Source organism: Arachis ipaensis, chromosome B4 (genome assembly GCF_059453495.1).
Source record: "Arachis ipaensis isolate K30076 ecotype BB chromosome B4, ASM5945349v1, whole genome shotgun sequence".
NCBI lineage: Eukaryota > Viridiplantae > Streptophyta > Magnoliopsida > Fabales > Fabaceae > Arachis > Arachis ipaensis.
In genome coordinates this window covers 10,461,486-10,479,409 of record NC_142439.1, presented here as the reverse complement: position 1 = coordinate 10,479,409, position 17,924 = coordinate 10,461,486, and the positions used below count along the sequence as shown (strand labels likewise).

Genomic DNA, 17,924 nt, shown 5'->3' with positions numbered 1-17,924 from the left:
CATAAATTGTGCCAGGCTCAATAGGGTCCCAATAATGCATAAATCGTGGCAGCCCAGTGAGAGTTAGCCCATTAACACGTAAAACCTACCACCCTGGGACGATTTATGCTCTTCTTCTAACCCTGGAGACCCTGCCACGATTTACGTTTGATTTGCCTAACATGTTCATGCATAAATCGTCCCAGGCTAAGATGATTCACGTTTTATGTAACCCTATGCAGCCTAGGACGATTTATATAATAATACCAAGAGGGGATTTACGTTGCAGAATTTGTTTCAGGGGAATCAGGTAATTTTGACTCCCATACATTTTATTTAAGTAAAAAACCCATAAAATTACAAATAATATGATCATCAGCTAACTTAGTGGTTATTTCAAGTTTTTATAAGAGGAAGATGGTAAGTTCAACATTCACTTTCTTTACTACATATATATTATATAATATATTAGGGATGCGAGTAGAGTAGGGTAGGATATATTTTGAACTCGTACCCTATCCTACCCGCAGATAAACCCGCACCGCACCCGATCTTACCCGCAACGGGTCGGATAGACAATCCTACTCAAACGGATTAGGTACCCGCGGGTAAGGTATAGATTGCCATCCCTACTTACAGAGCATGAAAATTAATTTCAAAAACACAATCACCTGTAACTATTTATTTACTTTCACTCTGCCGAATTATTATATGAATTCCGTTAGAAATAACAAATAAGACACCGAAATCATACCGGTGATTCCCTTCGAATAGCTGGAGTTCCCCCATAATCATAATTCCCTTCGTCTTGTTTTCATTCTATTCAAGCATCCCCTCCAAACGAGTACGATATTAAACTGCTTTGAATGTTTGATCATTCAAGTTCGGGGTATCTTCCGTTTGTTTAGTGAGTATTTGGTAGGTTTTTGCTTCCCCGTAAAATGTTAAACAATCACAATTATTAAGCAGAACGGAAAATGACTTAATAGTATAATCGATTTTGAACTCAATAGTAAATTTTGGTTTGACTAAGATGAGCAATCTATAAATTGCAGAATTGATTTTTGTTGATTCCATTTAACATTCAGACAATCAGACATGTATTTAGTACAAATTATTTACGCATAAGGTCCTCAACTAAGCTTTTGTCGAATCTCAGGTGCTAGTCGTTGTAAGTATCGGTTGCTTTACTATGTGTGAAGAGGACAGATTGTAACAATTGTGTTAATACACATCTGTCAAACAACCATTGAATGATGATAAATTTTCGTGAGATAAATTTCACATCTCATCTAATCTCATCTCACCAACTTAGTGTATAAAGACACATTACATAATCACGCATCTGAAAATTATAACAAATGACTTATCAAGCGAAAAAGTGATCTTATATATAAAAAGCAAAGAAAATGTGTAAAAATCACATTACTCTAAAAGGTGATAAATTAATCTCAATCATCTATAGATCCTTAACCATTTTTCATACTTTGGCCCTTCCAACAAATACATAACTACAAAATTGTTTCAACAAGAGCCTTTCCTGCATCGATAATCACACCGTCTTCATGTGATTATGGGAGCAAAGACAACTGAATGGCACGGTTTTCCCTTATCAATTCTTCGTGGCCTTGTCAACGCATAAATCAAAATTCAGGAACTCAAAAAGATGTAACAGAACACTACTGAGATAGCTATTAAGAAGGGGGCCAAAAATTAAATGTAATGGAATACATATAACTGGGATCTGCGACACCTATCAACTCAAAATGTTGCATTTAGTATTTAGTCAAAATTGAGGTTGCTCTTATGATATCTTAAGAGGTAGAATTGAAACTCCATTTCGAGCTTCAGGGATTCGTCCCCACCTGCCTAGACGAGGTTCCTGTAAGTAAACAAAGACATCTTATGTTAGGGGATAAACCGATAATTCTAAATTTCTGTACAGCAACAATGGCTAGTGAAAGGGATCAATATATATCGTTTTTTTTTTAATCTAATTAGTCGTATGCTACTTACTTAAAATGATAGTGGGGGAACACCTAGATAGACAAGTTACTAGTAAATAAATGTGACGATTCTCAATTCACACAGCCTCCCGTTTTAAAGTCCTGAAAATTTTCATTTCCGAGGAAATATCATTTATACGCCATGCTTCGTCAGACGTGAATAGCCATAAATCCATTGTTAATAGTTATATCTTATATAAAACAAAGTATTCTTAGACCGAGTTGCATGCAGCAGGAGAAAGTTCATTTACTACCACGGTTATACTCACTTTTAGTTATATTCATACAAGAATGAGAAAAGCTAAAGTTTAGGCCAAAAAGGAGAGAAAGAGAACGCAAATGGCATAGATGGTAAGTGCACAATAAAACTTCCCATTATTCCTAAGGCTAATAAAGTCAAAGTAGAACCGAGCAAGGCTCAAATAAGTAGTGAGCCAGTTGAACATTGAGCTAAACTGTGTATCAAAAGAAAGAGAATGATATCATGCAGAATATAAACAGATGGAGCAAAGTGTTACCTGTCCAACTCCAGCAATCAGAAACTTTGCTGATTTTGCAATAGTCAAGGAATTCACAAACCCAACCTGTATGCAAAATGGTTTAAGGGCCAAAATATTGAGTCATGGTGGGCTTTTCAACTGCAAAATCAAACTCAACATTTGCACAAATGCAAATCTAATAATGGGTAGGAGGTTCAACATTTTGGAAATTGCTTTTAATTGCACAATACTTGATTTAGCATATAGAACTACAAATTTTATGAACAAAATTTCACAAGGAAAAAGGCAATTGTTTTTTGTGGCATTTCCTTTTACTTACCAATGGCACATTGTGACAAAATTTGATATTATTAGTCTCACTTTCTATTGCCCATAATCGAACAGAACCGTTACCAGCACCAGAGGCAGCAAGGTCACTATTTCTACAAACAGTCACCGCACTGACCCACGAAAATACTGATGAAGGATGCTGAGTCTCGGGATGGTGATGACCATTTTCTGTAGACAAAGATAATAGTATCACTTTAGGATTGTAAGGTAACTAGGTAAGTTTAACTAAGCATCACAATTCATGCATTGAGATTGCAGAACTTGCAGCTAGGAAGAAAAGCAACAAATAATGCACTTTGTAATTAACCATTCATATTTTAGGAGATCTTTGATTGAACAAGGCATATTGTATGGAAAGAATATTAAGGGTTTTGCCTAAGTTACCGCTGGGCATTCTTCCACCATCGATTTGTTCAGATTTTGTGCTTTCTGTTGGTAAAGCATGAGCATTCTTCACAATGTAGGTAGGCTTCTTTTTCACTGCTCTCCAAAACTCAATGCTTCCGTCATCCGAACCAGATAAAAATTCACCATCATTAATAAAACAACAACATTCTAACGAAGATGCAGGTGCGCGAAATATAAGACGGGACTCTTCATGAACCTAGAATACACATCAAGAAAAAGACAATACAAAATTATACTCCCATATGAGGGGAAAAGGAAAGAAAACATAAAAAGTAAATTGAAGTCTGTAGCTCAAAAATTTTCATTTTATCACTAGAAATTTTCATAGACAAAAGAGATAAAAGTAAAATAGCATTAAAAAGAAAAGTAGAAATCAAGCAGTATCTAACATACGAGTTGTTTAATAGCCAAATACTCTAAATTTCACTTTAGGGGAGAAACATAGTACCTTGAACATCTGCATGGTATGATCGCGCCCAGCGGTTAATACCCTTTCCTTGCGCAAGCAATCAATGCTTATCACTTCACTCTGGTGGCCAAATAGAGTATTCATGTAAGTTCTGTCTTCGACATTCCATATCTTAATCGTTCGGTCAAATGAACCAGAGAAAAGCTCTGAAGTTCCTTGTCTAAAAGCCAAACAAGAAACAGGGCCTCGGTGACCAGGAAATGCCTGTAAAAACAATAGAGGAGAGTAAGAACCATTCTTTGCAAGTCCCAACAAAAATGTCCAAGATCCTATAACTTCAGTCATAGAAGAAGCCTGTGCTTTGACTAAATTACTATGCCGCAATAGGAGAAACATGGTCTACATTTCCCTTGGTTTTCCATTATTTGATAACTTAATAGTGCAGATAACAAACAAATTGCAAAAAAAGAAAATGAACACTGTGACCTTGCTAAATTTCAAATCAATATAGTTATCACAAATTGCAGATTATTGAAGAATGAATAGCTACCTGAACATGCTCTCTGGTACGAGTATCCCATATATGAACATGCCTGTCAAGACCTCCAGTTGCTAAATACCGAGCATCCGAACTTGCGGCCAATGCCAACACATGTTTACTCTGCTTCTTAGCTTTACTCTGCGGATCCTTCAATCCATGACTCTTCAGCACCGGATCACTCGGCCACCTATACTTCTCAAATTTCCCAGTACTCACATCCCACTGCATAATACTCCCATCCTTTGAAGCTGAAAATCCTTTCGTATCATCCTCAGACAGGGCCACCGCAGTCACAGAATGCCGGTGCTTCACCAGCACCCTAAACCCACCGTCAGTACCACTAGTCTCCGGCACTTGCACCCTAAAAACGAAATTCCCCTATGTTACAATTTCATGAAGATCGCAAACACATAACACATTTAACCTAATCTAAAACTAGTAAACTAAAATAAAAGCTTGAAAGTGAAACATTAGGATCGTAATTTCTAACCTTGAAGCAATGGCTCTTCTGACTCTGCCACTCTCCTCTTGCTGGTCCTTGATGAGTTTCTCAGCAACGAGAGAATCTCTGAACCCTTCTTCGTCTTCATCAGCACCTTCACTCTCATCTTCATCTTCCTTCTTCTTTGCTGCATCGCGATACTTTCTCAAGAAGTCCTGGGCAATTCTCTTCCGAGCTTCAGCTCCGGTTTCTTCTTCTTCCTCCTGCTGCTGCTCGGATAGGTCTTCCCCGTGTTCCCCGGCGAAGAAGTCATCGTCGTCGAAGTCGCTGTCAATCTCATCGGCGGCATTGACATCGGCATCGTCGCGGTTGGGCTTGCGGCGCTTACGTGAATCGTTGGCGAAGAAAGGGTCGTGAGAAGCAGCTTTGTGTTTGTTACGGTTCTTCTTGTTTGCAGGCATAGTGTTTGATGAAATGAATGAATGAATGAATGCGAAGAGAGAGAGAGAGAAGGTAGCTGCTTTTTAGGGTTTAAGGAGGAAAACAAAAAAGTAGTGTGGTTTTAGCGGTTCTTTCTTTCATACAGCGCCCGTCAGTACGTTTTTTTTTCCCTTTTCTATTGTGGTTAACTAACAAAAATAATTTTAAAATATATTTTTTTGGTGACTTATTGCAAAAGTGATAAAAATAATCAAGAAGATATATTCTTAAAAAAAATTAGGGATTATATTTTGATGCGATATTTTTTGTAACTATTATTAGATAAAAAATTTTTTTATCTTTATAATTTAATGATTTTAAGTTTGGTGATATTTTTGTAAATGATAATTTAAAAAAAAAATAAAAATAAAGTATAGAGATCTAAGTTTGCTCTAATTTTTATATTTAATTTAAATAGATATCCAAATATTTAAAAAAAATTCAGATCAAATATATAAATAATTTGTCTAGATACAAAAACTTTTTTCTCTTATAAATTAATATGATGTTTTTTGTTATTTTTACCATATTTTTAAATTATTCAAAACTTTATTATCATTTATTTATTTTGTGATTAATTTTTGCAGCAGTATAAATTTTCTAATTCTATCTTAATAATTTATCCTTTTCTTGATCTAACACATGTATTCACTATTGAATCTAGTGAGTAATCACTATTTTATAGATATTTTCATCGATTGATAGACAATTTAAAATTAATGTATATTATTTCACTTTTTTTCGCGTATTCAAAGATTGTAATAGTAATAAAACATGAAAATTGGCATATAATAATGGTGAGTATTTTAATTTCTTAATTAGTAATCTTGGTCTATATCTTAAAATAGAAAAGAATTCCATAATATTCGGTAATAATAGAAAAAAATTCCATAATCATTACTCCGATTATAGGGCTTTATGATTTTTAATTTGGTTGGGTTTTCAATCAAAACTTAGCCTTCATCCATGGTCTTTGCTGCCTTTGGCCCTTTTCTTATAATCATATATTCTTACATATTTTGAAGCATTACCAAAAAAAAAAGTATTTTGGTGAACGCTAGTTGGGCTTTGTGCAACCCAAAAAGGAATTTTTGTGGAGCAAAATTATAAAAGGCCTTGTCAAATGTCAAATGAAAAATAATTAAGTCAATTAACTGCTATTTTGGTTATTTTTGGTTATTTCTAAAATGACAAATGATTCCTCAATTTTTTTTTCTTACAAATGACTTCTCTTTTAATTAACGATAGGATTTGTTGGGGGCATTATTCTCAAAAAAGATCTTTTATAAAAGTAAAAGTAATTTTATGTTTGAATATTTTATATACAAAGATCTTTTTATTTATTAATTATGTTTGGATAAAATAAGATAAAAATCTTTTTTTTGTTTATTTATTATGTAAAAAATATTTTTTTTAAAAAAAAATTTTTAAAAATATTTTTTATTTTTTTAAAATTTTTATTTTTACTATTAAAAATTTGCTAAACACACTAAAAATAAATTTTTTATTAATTTTTTTTTATCGATTTAATGATATTCAAATAAGCACTTATTGTATATAAAAGCCTAGAAGGGTATACGTAAAAATCCAACAACATAAAAAAACAGTCGATTCTCATATAACATTATTGGAAATTAAATGATACAAAACACAAATGGATATCCATACATCTATCAAGTACAAAATCAATCCCAATCCACAAACAACATGACTTATTTATGTATGTGAATATAGAAGAACTACTTTAAAATTTCCAACCCACAATAAATATATAATCTTTTTAGGCTGAGCTAACACCCTGTTGTTCTGATGATTCTACTCTAGTAGCAAAAGTAGCCAATCCAGAATTTCCATTAACAAAGTTACATTGCTTTCTGATTTCACCTTGAGAGCCAGTTAGAACTCCAATATTACCCATCTTAATCATTGATGCCTTAAATGCTTCAAAGAAAAGAGTTTGGTTACTGCTGAAACTGTTCACAATGCTAAGTGTAGATGCACCAACTGTAGAGAAAAGTTCTTGATCACTCTGAAGCAATCCATTTAGAGATTGAAGATTGGAGAAGTATTTGTTGTCAAATGTGTCTGGGGTTGTTAAGTCCAAATTGGTGAGAGTATTCCCTGGTCCACCATTGGGGCAAATTGATCTAAGTGTTTGTAGATAGGTTGTGTTCAAAGTTGGATCAGGATTTCCAGTGTTGCTAAAATTGTATAATCGACTGCTGAAAAATCTACATTGAGCTCTCCCAATTGTGTGAGCACCTGCAAATTTTCATATATATACAATGTTTTAAACATTTATAAATACAATCTTCATTTTTTATTGACTGACATCTAATAACATAAATAATCATATCTCTAACAAATTCCATGCACTACGCAAGAGCTTTTTTCGAACTTGCGTGATTTTTTTTTTCTACAGACTTTCTATTCTCCTTTTATTTATCTTATACTGTTCTTTTTTCGTGGGATAATAAGGATCAAACTCTAAACATTTTTATCATAAAAATTCTGATCCTATATCATCAAGTCATTTCTTTCAGAAGTTTAACATGATAGAAAAGAGAGATATAAATGGTTATATTTCTAATAAAAATGAGTCATTGTAATAAATAACATCAAATAAAAATGCTATTCAAATAAAATTAACAATATATTATCATATATAATTTAAAACACATGAAGCAACTACATAATTATTTAAAAAAAAAATCATATACCTGAAAGTGCAACTAGATCAGTTATGTTGAGGGATTGATTGGCAAAAGTAGAGATAAGTTGACTAAGATTGAAGGTTGGAGCCGGAAGTTTTTGATTAGCAAGGGTAAAGTTTGCTGTTAAACTATCTCTTCTTCCCAATGGAACTTTCCAATCAGGACCATGAGCCTGTAAATATATATAGTTGTACAAATTAATTAACAAGAAAGTAAGGTTTTCAGAATATTAAAACAGATCTGCAAAATTAAAAATATATGAAATTAAAACTTAGTTGGTGTATTATATATGTAAGTTGTAGTTAGTGCCTTCTAATGATTTATTTCTTCAAGCTAATTTTTATTTCCTCTGTTTAGTTACTAGATCAGTATATCAACATTATTCCCAATAAAAGAAATCTAAATTCTAAGGGATATAGCATCAAATGACCAAAAGCCAAATGTATATTAACGGATTTAGATAAAATTCTTTTTTAGTATCTCACATTTTGAGTTAAGTTTTAATTTCATTTTTTGTGTTAAAAATATTGTATTTTTGTCTTAAACGTCTTATATTTTATTATTATAATAATAAAAATTTATTTTTTAAAAAAGATAAATTTTATTATATAATAAAAATAAAATAAAACAAAATATTTGAGATAAAAATAAAATATTTTAAATTTTAGAAATGAATTAGAACTTAATTTAAATTTAAATTTGAGATTAAAAAGTATTTTGTTTTAATAGTTTGTTATTTTAAAAGATAAAAAATTATTGAAAGTATTTTAAAATTAAAAAGTACTTTATTCAAGTATATTGATACACTGATATTTTAATAATTTTTTATCATTAATTTTAATTATAAAAAAAATATAATATATATAATTAAAATCAATATTTAAAAATTATCGAAATACCGGTGTACCCATATATTTACAAATTTTAAAGTGAAAGTGAAGTGGGAATGGTATGCATAATTTTGCCTTTAAAAAAGTAGTGGTTGTACTAATCCATTTGGGGCAGTTTAAAAACAATATTATCAAAAGAATAAAGTGCTACCTAGAAACTAGTAGCTACATAAAGGATAGTTGATAATTTATCTATTTTGGGTAATTTTTAAAATTTAAACTAGACATGTATACAACTTCATAATAATTACTTGGCAATTTTTTATTAGCTCACAAGTCACAACATAAAACCGGTTTAACACTTTCCATGCATGATATAATTAGATTGTAATATAAAACCTACAAAACAAAACGTTCCAATAAACTAAATACCAGTGAAATTCAAACAAGAAATGCATGGATCAAGATCCTACCAAAACAGATGAAATTTCTGCAGCAAGTGCAAGAATATCGGCACAAGAAACAACACCAGGACAAGCATTTTCAACCGCTGTTTTGATCTGATTCACAACATCTAAGCCTCTTATTGAGTTGTTATTTGGTCCTGCACCTTGTTCACTCACTATGGTACTTGTGCTATTCAGCAAAATTGATGCATCACAACCCTGCCACAAGCAACAATAATTATTTAATGACTATTAGTGTAAATATAACAAATAAATAAGTGTGTATAAGCCTAGTCTATAATCTATACGCACATAGCATAAGTAACATTAGAAGTCAAACTAAAATATTAGTATTAGTTTTGGGTCATAATTATAGAGAAAAATAAAGAAAGAAATATGTAGAATAAGGAAAAGTATGACCAATTATTTCCAGTCATTAATTAGCTACATATTGTGTATAAGGCCAAAAAGTAACATAATATAACTATCATTAATAATAGACGAGTTAACACATCAGACGCTAATTGAAATAAATTATTTCAAATGTCTTGCAAATCTCAGAAAATGTCTCAGACAAAAATAATTATGTTAAGTGTGCTTCATGGGAAATATTACACATAAATATTCAAGAGGAGAAGATTTAAAGATGATAATAGTTTACAAGCCTATTGAGGATTGGATTAAAGGGAGTGAAGAAACAAGTTGAGAAACTAGATTTTTAAGAAATAAAACAAATTAAAATGTTTGGACCACTTGTTCCATATTATTAATGTTGAATACAAGGTGGAGAAGAACTTCAAAGAGAGGACGAAATGGGAGCAAAAGCCATCCAACAAGAACTAGATTTTAATGTGCACATGATATTTTTATAAAAAAATATATTTTATGATATAATAATAATAATAATAAAGAAAATTAAAGAAGAAAGAGTGTGGCACCAAAACTCATAAAGGCATATATAGTAATTAAAGTAAAGAGAAAACATACTTGAACAAAGCAATCATGGAAGTGGAGCCTCATGAGACTACCAAGCATTCTTGGATCAGATTTTGAAACGTTTCTTATAACTTCTCTAACAATGGAATGAACATTGGCACAAGTGTTTTTGTAAAATGATGGATCTAACTGTGCATCTGAGGAAAATGGAAGTGCTCCAAGCATGAGCATAGTCATAGCCACAAAACAGAACAACCTTACATCAAAGGACCTCATTTTTAAAGTGTTCACAACAAAAGAATCGTACTTCTATGTCTGGTTTGCTTCATATTTTTACCTGGCAGAGAAGGCCCTATTTATAGACAGAAACATGCATGTATGTTTGTATATTATAGACCTATATGGGTCATAAATACAACTAATTTATTTCATCTGTGATTCAAATTTTCAATCACATGCAATGCAACTTTTCAGAAAGCCTCTGTGTGTGTACTATCTGAACTTTGGTTTAATTGATTTGGTGTATATACAGCGTGTTAGGTATATACAGGGATTTAAAAAAAAAAAAACAGAAGTGATAAATTATGCAAATATCTTTTGAAATTAGATGATATCTAACTTCCCTTAATATACTTTGATTTATTATGTCTATACACTTTTTTTGGAAAAAACGCAAATCTCTCGAGTTAAAACAGGGTTCGGAGAAGGGATACATCCAAAGAATATAGGGTAAAATATCAAAATTAGTCTCCTATATTTGAGCCTAATCCTATTTTAATCTCTAAAATTTAAAGTGTCCTATTTAAATTAAAAAAAGTTTCATTTAGTTTTGATATAGTCCTGCTGTGTCAATATTAAATAATTAACGAAACTCAATTTTTAGATATAAAAATCTTATATAACCAAACTCTTCGGTTGTCGAGGGGAGTTCCCTGCAGTAGAAGCAATGGTGGCCTTGTCTTCATGGCCACCGGCAAACTTTCTCACGAAAAGTGTATTCTCGAAGATGTTCTTGATGTGCTTGAACTAAGATCGGTGGCTAATTGTGTGCTTCTTGATTTTCTAAAAATAACATTAAGGTTTGGTAGAACGGTGATATTAATTATTTAATATTGACTTTACGGAATAACTATATTAAAACTAAATAAAACTTTTTAAAATTCAAATAGAATTAATACTTTAAACTTTAAAACCAAAACAGGATTAGACTCAACGGTAATACTAATTTAATACTTTATCCAAAAATATAATGTACCCAGCCTAAATTGATAATCACATCAATGATTAATTTTAGAGGTGTGCATGGGCTCGGTGAAACCGGGTTTGATGTGATCCATACCCGACCCGAAATATATACCGGGTCTATTTGTTAGACCCGATGAAACCTATACAATTTCAGGCCACGATTATAGCGGGTAAAAATCGGGTGAAAACCGAGCCGTTAACATTACATTACCTTGATACCTTCTTATAAGCTAGCCTGTGAAAATATCTAAATTTCTAAGACTCCAACCAGTATTTGACATGGTAAAATTCACTTAGAAAAATATAACAAGAACCAACTCTTCTCTAAAATTAAAACATAATCATAATCAATACTAATATTGTTTAACAACACCAAATATTTAAATCAATACAAATAACACAATATTATGCATTAGTCTAAAATCTTATGCATTTTAAACATAAAACATTAACTTATAGTCTTATAATAACTAATAATACAAAATATTAAAGTTTACAATATTTAAATTCCACATAAGAATAGCCATCATCCATTACTAATAACATAAAATATTAATTGTATATGATGACCGGGCCACCGGGTCGAGTTCGGGTGACCCATGCCATGGCTTGGACCCAACCTGAAATAATGACCGGGTCTATTTTTGAGACCCTTACCCGATCCTAAACCCGATAAAATCACACCAAATTAATTCCTAAAATATTCAAGACCGGGCCGAATCTTCGGGCCAAGCCGGACCCTGCACACCCCTAATTAATTTTAGTGCTTGAATTCGTAACCTTGAAGTTGCATGGAAACACTTTAACCGTTGAAAAAGAATTAATTTAATTTATTATTTATAAAAAATATTAATATTTAATTTTATATTAAAATTAAATATATATATAAATCAATATATATAAATTTATGAATTTTATATATTAAAATAATAGAATTTTATTTTTAAAAATTAAATTTGATAAAATATTATATCATATTTATATTAAAATAATTTATTTTAAAACAAAAATAATATTATATAATATAAAAAATATTAATTAAAATATAAAAATATAATATAATATTATCAATTTTATTTTAAAATATATATTTTTAAATATACACAAAATTCAACTTAAAAATAACACTAAATAAAAATAACAAATTAAAACCGAATAAAATATACTTTTAAGTTCGGAGACCATGTGTTGAACACCCTTACGGGCTGCCACAAAAGATAAAACTCATTACCAAGTAGCATTTGAAACCACAAGTTACCATGAATGTACGTACATATTCACAATGAATAAGTTAAGATCTCTCTTGGAGACTTCGATGAGTCAATTTTTAACATTGACTTATTACTTTTGGTTCGTGTGGTAGGTTGGTTAAGTAATTAAAAAGAGAGTAGAATAAGACCTAAATAATGGTCTTCTTTCTTTACCCCATCTAACGTTTCCTTTAACCATTATAAAACAAATAAAGTCACGCATCATTATATGCTTTTTGTTAGAAAGCAAATTCCCTCCTAATCATGCATGTTTTGCATTATTTTTTGTGTGAATATCTGTTTATCTTTATCTTTTTTGTCGCGTTTCTCATCAAGAGTATGCAAAGAGCAGCCATTTGATGTGTGACCCAAGTTTTTTTATATAAAAATAAAATAATAATATTTATAAAGTTTCATTCGTTTTTAATTTATTTAATTTAAAGGCTTTTCATCATTATTAATTAGTGCTGTATATATGTAGCTGTGGTAACAGGGTGATGAGAAAGTGTATTGTTACATATTTATAAAGTGACAGGACCGTAGCGTTGAACATTCAAAAGAGAAATAACAAACAATAAACAACTATAAAGTATTTAAAGTAAAAGACTCGCACGAAAACGAGAATCAACTAATTTTGAATTAAAGCCCACAAAATAATTACACAAATAAGGAAAATTCTATTTATGTATAAAAAAAGAAGTAAAATGGGAAATAAGCACGAACCCCACTCGTTGGCTAATTTTTTTGGATATGCAGATTTTGTGTGTGTTGTGTATGGGTGTGGAGGTGGGTGGTACTAGACATGAATGTGGGATAATTTTTTCTGAACTTTAAAGTGAAGAAATCGGATTGTGCGATTTCTTTGTTAAAAAAATTTTGAACACAAATCGGATGGTTCGATTTGTACTTTTAATTTTTTTTTTATTTTGAAAACAAAAATCGGATGGTCCGATTTCAATATTAATTTTTTTAATTGTTTAAAATATAAATCGGACGGTCCGATTTGTGTAATGTAATTTTTTTTGAATTTTTTAAATATAAATCGGACGGTCCGATTTGCTCTTGACACCACAACTGCGTAAAGCACTCATACACTCCATAACTGTGTCCTACACCTATCCTCTTTCCATATTTAAATTAAAAAGTGCCACTCGGGTCGTGTTTGTCTGACGACTTCTTGGAAAGAATAAATAAAGGCAAAATAGAGTAATTTCTACATCTGAAATCATGAACATAAATATAGAGGTGGCTGCCTGGCTGGGTGCCATTAAGAAATATTAATATTACATTTGAAATCTATTTTCTTGCATTTTTTCTGGTTTTTTTTATTATTATTATTTTTCCTTTACTCTACCTTAAGTGATGAGGTATAATGTTTAGTTCATACATCTAACAAACTTTAATTTAATTTGACAGCTAAATTACTTTTGTTTGTATGAAGAATATCTAGAAACACATGCATAACCAAATGAGGGTCACATAATATTTTAATTTATTACAGATTTTCTCAAAGTTTTAGTTAGGATATCCCAACCTAATTTTTAGACTTTTGCTGTTGCACATATTCTTTTAGACTTTGCTATCTATGATGTTACAAAATCCCTAATCCTCTCACTCTGTTGCACGTATTCTCTACTCCATTGATATGATGATCTCATATTCTCATCAGATCAAACCAAATAATGCCCAATTTTAAGCTCCTATATATATTTTGACTCACAGCAATAATGTACTAGAAAAATTAGTAAACCCACAAAAAAGGAAAAAAAAAAAAAAATCAAGTTCAGATATAAAATGTCAGAACCTGATTCAATATAAAGTTGATATCATATGTTGCTGCGTATATGTTTTTTTTTTTTAAATCATGGATATCCTATTGTTTTTAATTGATTGAAAAATATATATATATATATTATAACCAATGTTAAACCCCTACAATGTATAAATTCTATATTTTTTATATATATATATATATAACAGTTTAAAAAATAAAAAATATTATTTTAGATAAATAGATTAATTATACTAAATTTCTCGTATTAAGTTAACTCTATTAGTTTAATGTATTTTTTTTTCACTTATTCTCTTTATTTAATATAATTACTAGTAAAATTTTTTATAATATTCTCTTTCGATTATTAAAATTCTAATATTATGTCAAAACAAAATTGACATGGCCGTTATAAATCTGATGTTATAATTCAGTATTATATACAATAATTCGGCATTATATACCATAACTCGACACTTTACGTTATAATTTGGCGTTATACGTTATAATCAGACTCAACGGATTACATCTTAAAATAAAAACGTCCGACCAGACATTATCACTTATTAAAACCTATTAATTGCTCTTCAATTCAGATGATCAATAGAAACATAACCGACCTATTTTATCTCACCTATAAAGATATGATATTTTATCTTCAAACAATACACTGAATTCTCAGTACTAACTTAAACATCGGAGTGCCTTTTGCAGATACACTCCCCCTTTGTTCATGCTCTCCATGACGTGATATCTCTCTGGACGAAGAGCTTGGATCATCCCAGCTTATAGCTCGGCATTGAAGGTTAAAGCTCGGCATCGGCTCCCCTAGCCGAGGTCACGTCCAAGTAATCACACAAGAACAATTGGCGCCCACCGTGGGCCTCGAAATAAACACCCTTCTTTCTATAGGCCCCATTTCCTTCCAATGACTTCAAACTTACCTGCACCTTTGTAAACAAAGGTCATATAATAAATCATTAAGGCCCGAAAAAGGCCGATCTATATCTATTTTCCAATCTATATCTGTCATCTCTATTTATTTATATCAGTCATCTCTATTGGCCGATCTATATCTATTTTTCGATTTATATCAATCATCTCTATTTTTTTATTTATATCTGTTATCTCTATTTGCCAATTTATATCAAAAATCTCTATTTGTCGATCTATAACAGTCATCTCTATTATCCGATTTATATCAGTAATCTCTATTTTTCGATTTATATCAATCATCTCTATACTCCGATTTATATCTATTATCCCTATTTTTCAATCTATATCTGGTATATCCATTTGCCGATCTATATCTATTTTTCCGATCTATATCTGTCATCTCTATTTTTCAAATAATTTCTGGTATATTTATTTGCTGTTCTATATATGTTTTTCCGATCAATATCTGTCATCTCTATTTTTCAATTCATATCTGGTATATCTATTTGTCGATCTATATCTATTTTTCCAATCTATATCTGTCATCTCTACTTTTCAAATTATCTCTGGTATATATTTATTTGCCGATCTATATCTATTTTTTCAATCAAATATCTGTCATCTCTATTTTTCAAATTATATCTGGTATATTTATTTGCCAATCTATATCTGTTTTTCCGATCAAATATATGTCATCTCTATTTTTCAAATCATCTCTGATATATTTATTTGCCGATATACTTATGTTTTTCCGATCATCATCTCTATTTTTCAATTCATATCTGGTATATCTATTTGCTGATCTATATCTATTTTTCCGATCTATATCTGTCATCTCTATTTTTCAAATCATCTCTGGTATATTTATTTGCCGATCTATATCTGTTTTTTCGATTAAATATATGTCATCTCTATTTTTTGAATAATCTCTGGTATATTTATTTGACGATCTATATCTGTTTTTCCAATCAATATCTGTCATCTCTATTTTTCAAATCATCTCTGGTATATTTATTTGCCGATCTATATCTGTTTTTTCGATCAATATCTGTCATCTCTATTTTTCAATTCATATCTGGTATATCTATTTGTCGATCTATATCTATTTTTTTGATCTATATCAGTCATCTCTATTTTTCAAATCATCTCTGGTATATCTATTTTGCCGATCTATATCTGTTTTTCTGATCTATATCTGTCATCTCTACTTTTCAACTTATATCTTTTATCTCTATTTTTCCAATCTATATCTGTCATCTCTATTTTTCAACTTATATCTGTTATCTCTATTTTTCTGATCTATATCTGTCATCTCTATTTTTTAATTTATATCTGATATATCTATTTGCCGATTTATATCTGTTATCTCTATTTTTCTGATCTATATGTCATCTCTATTTTTCGATTTATATCTGTTATCCCTATTTGCCAATTTATATCTGTTATCTAATTTTCTAATCTATATTTGTCATCTCTACTTTTCAATTTATATGTTATCTCTATTTGCCGATCTTTATCAGTTATCTCTACTGGCCAATTTATATCTGATATCTCTATTTGTCAATTTATATCTGATATCTCTATTTGCCAATCTATATCTGATTTTCCGATCTACTTCTGTTATATCTATTTGCTGATCTATATCTGTCATCTCTACTTTCCGATTTATATCTGTTATCTCTATTTGCCGATCTTTATCAGTTATCTCTAGTTGCCAATTTATATCTGATATCTCTATTTGCCAAATTATATCTGATATTTCTATTTGCCGGTCTATATCTGATTTTTCGATCTACATTTGTTATATCTATTTGCCGATCTATATCTGTCATCTCTATTTGCCGATTTATATTTGTTATCTCTATTTGCCAATCTATATCTGTTATATCTATTTTTCGATCCATATCTATCACCTCTATTTTCAGATCTATATCTGTTATCTCTATTTGTCGATCTACATCTGTTATCTCTATTTGCCGATCTATATCTGTCATCTCTATTTGCCGACCCATATCTGTTATCTCTATTCGCCGACCTATATCTGTTTTTCTATTTTCAAATCTATATCTATTATCTCTTTTTTCAGATTTATATCAATCATTATCAGTCATTGTCAAATCTATATCAACTATCATCAGATCTATATCAACTATCTTCCGAACTATGACTATCAACGATCTTCAATCAATTATCCATTCACGATAATTCTTCAATTCAATGTCGCATCGTTTACACATGCGCAATCAAACACAATCTTCAATCAATTATCCATTCGCGATAATTCTTCAATTCAAAGTCGCATCGTTTACACATGCGCAATCAAACTTAATCTTCAATTCCGAACTATGACTATCAATAGTCAACAAACTCAATCACATATCATACATGTACAAACAGTTATCCATTCGCGACAACTCTTCAATTCAAAGTCGCATCGTTTACACATGCGCAATGAAACTCAATCAAATCACCAAACAACGTGAACTAACTCAATATTCTCGCCCAACCAATTCACTTTTATCAAAATCGTCTCAGCAACTATTCAAATTAACTATTCAGTTCCATGAAAAAACCTAACCGTTGCATCTATTAAATCAACGGTTCAAAATTACATTGGAAAAATCAAAGGCACAATCAATAACAAGACTACTACACTTTCCAATATACGTTAACTTCAAATCACGTCTGAAATTCAAATTAT

The 17,924-nt window shown here is 30.6% G+C and overlaps 2 protein-coding genes across 2 annotated transcripts; both read right to left on the bottom strand.

Moving 5' to 3' along the window:
• Window positions 1-1,404: 1,404 nt before the first annotated feature.
• LOC107638834 (U3 snoRNP-associated protein-like EMB2271) lies at window positions 1,405-5,206 on the bottom strand. The gene is made up of 7 exons (XM_016342232.3): window positions 4,664-5,206; window positions 4,183-4,534; window positions 3,672-3,896; window positions 3,200-3,419; window positions 2,805-2,983; window positions 2,504-2,569; window positions 1,405-1,861 (listed from the first exon to the last, which is right to left on the bottom strand). The coding sequence occupies exons 1-7, from the start codon at window positions 5,074-5,076 to the stop codon at window positions 1,784-1,786; spliced, it is 1,533 nt and encodes a 510-aa protein (XP_016197718.1). The 5' UTR covers window positions 5,077-5,206; the 3' UTR covers window positions 1,405-1,783.
• A 1,485-nt stretch (window positions 5,207-6,691) lies between these two features.
• LOC107636011 (peroxidase A2) lies at window positions 6,692-10,675 on the bottom strand. Its single transcript, XM_088483864.1, has 4 exons — window positions 10,073-10,675; window positions 9,113-9,304; window positions 7,816-7,981; window positions 6,692-7,357 (listed from the first exon to the last, which is right to left on the bottom strand). The coding sequence occupies exons 1-4, from the start codon at window positions 10,295-10,297 to the stop codon at window positions 6,876-6,878; spliced, it is 1,065 nt and encodes a 354-aa protein (XP_088339990.1). The 5' UTR covers window positions 10,298-10,675; the 3' UTR covers window positions 6,692-6,875.
• Between the last annotated feature and the right edge of the window lie 7,249 nt (window positions 10,676-17,924).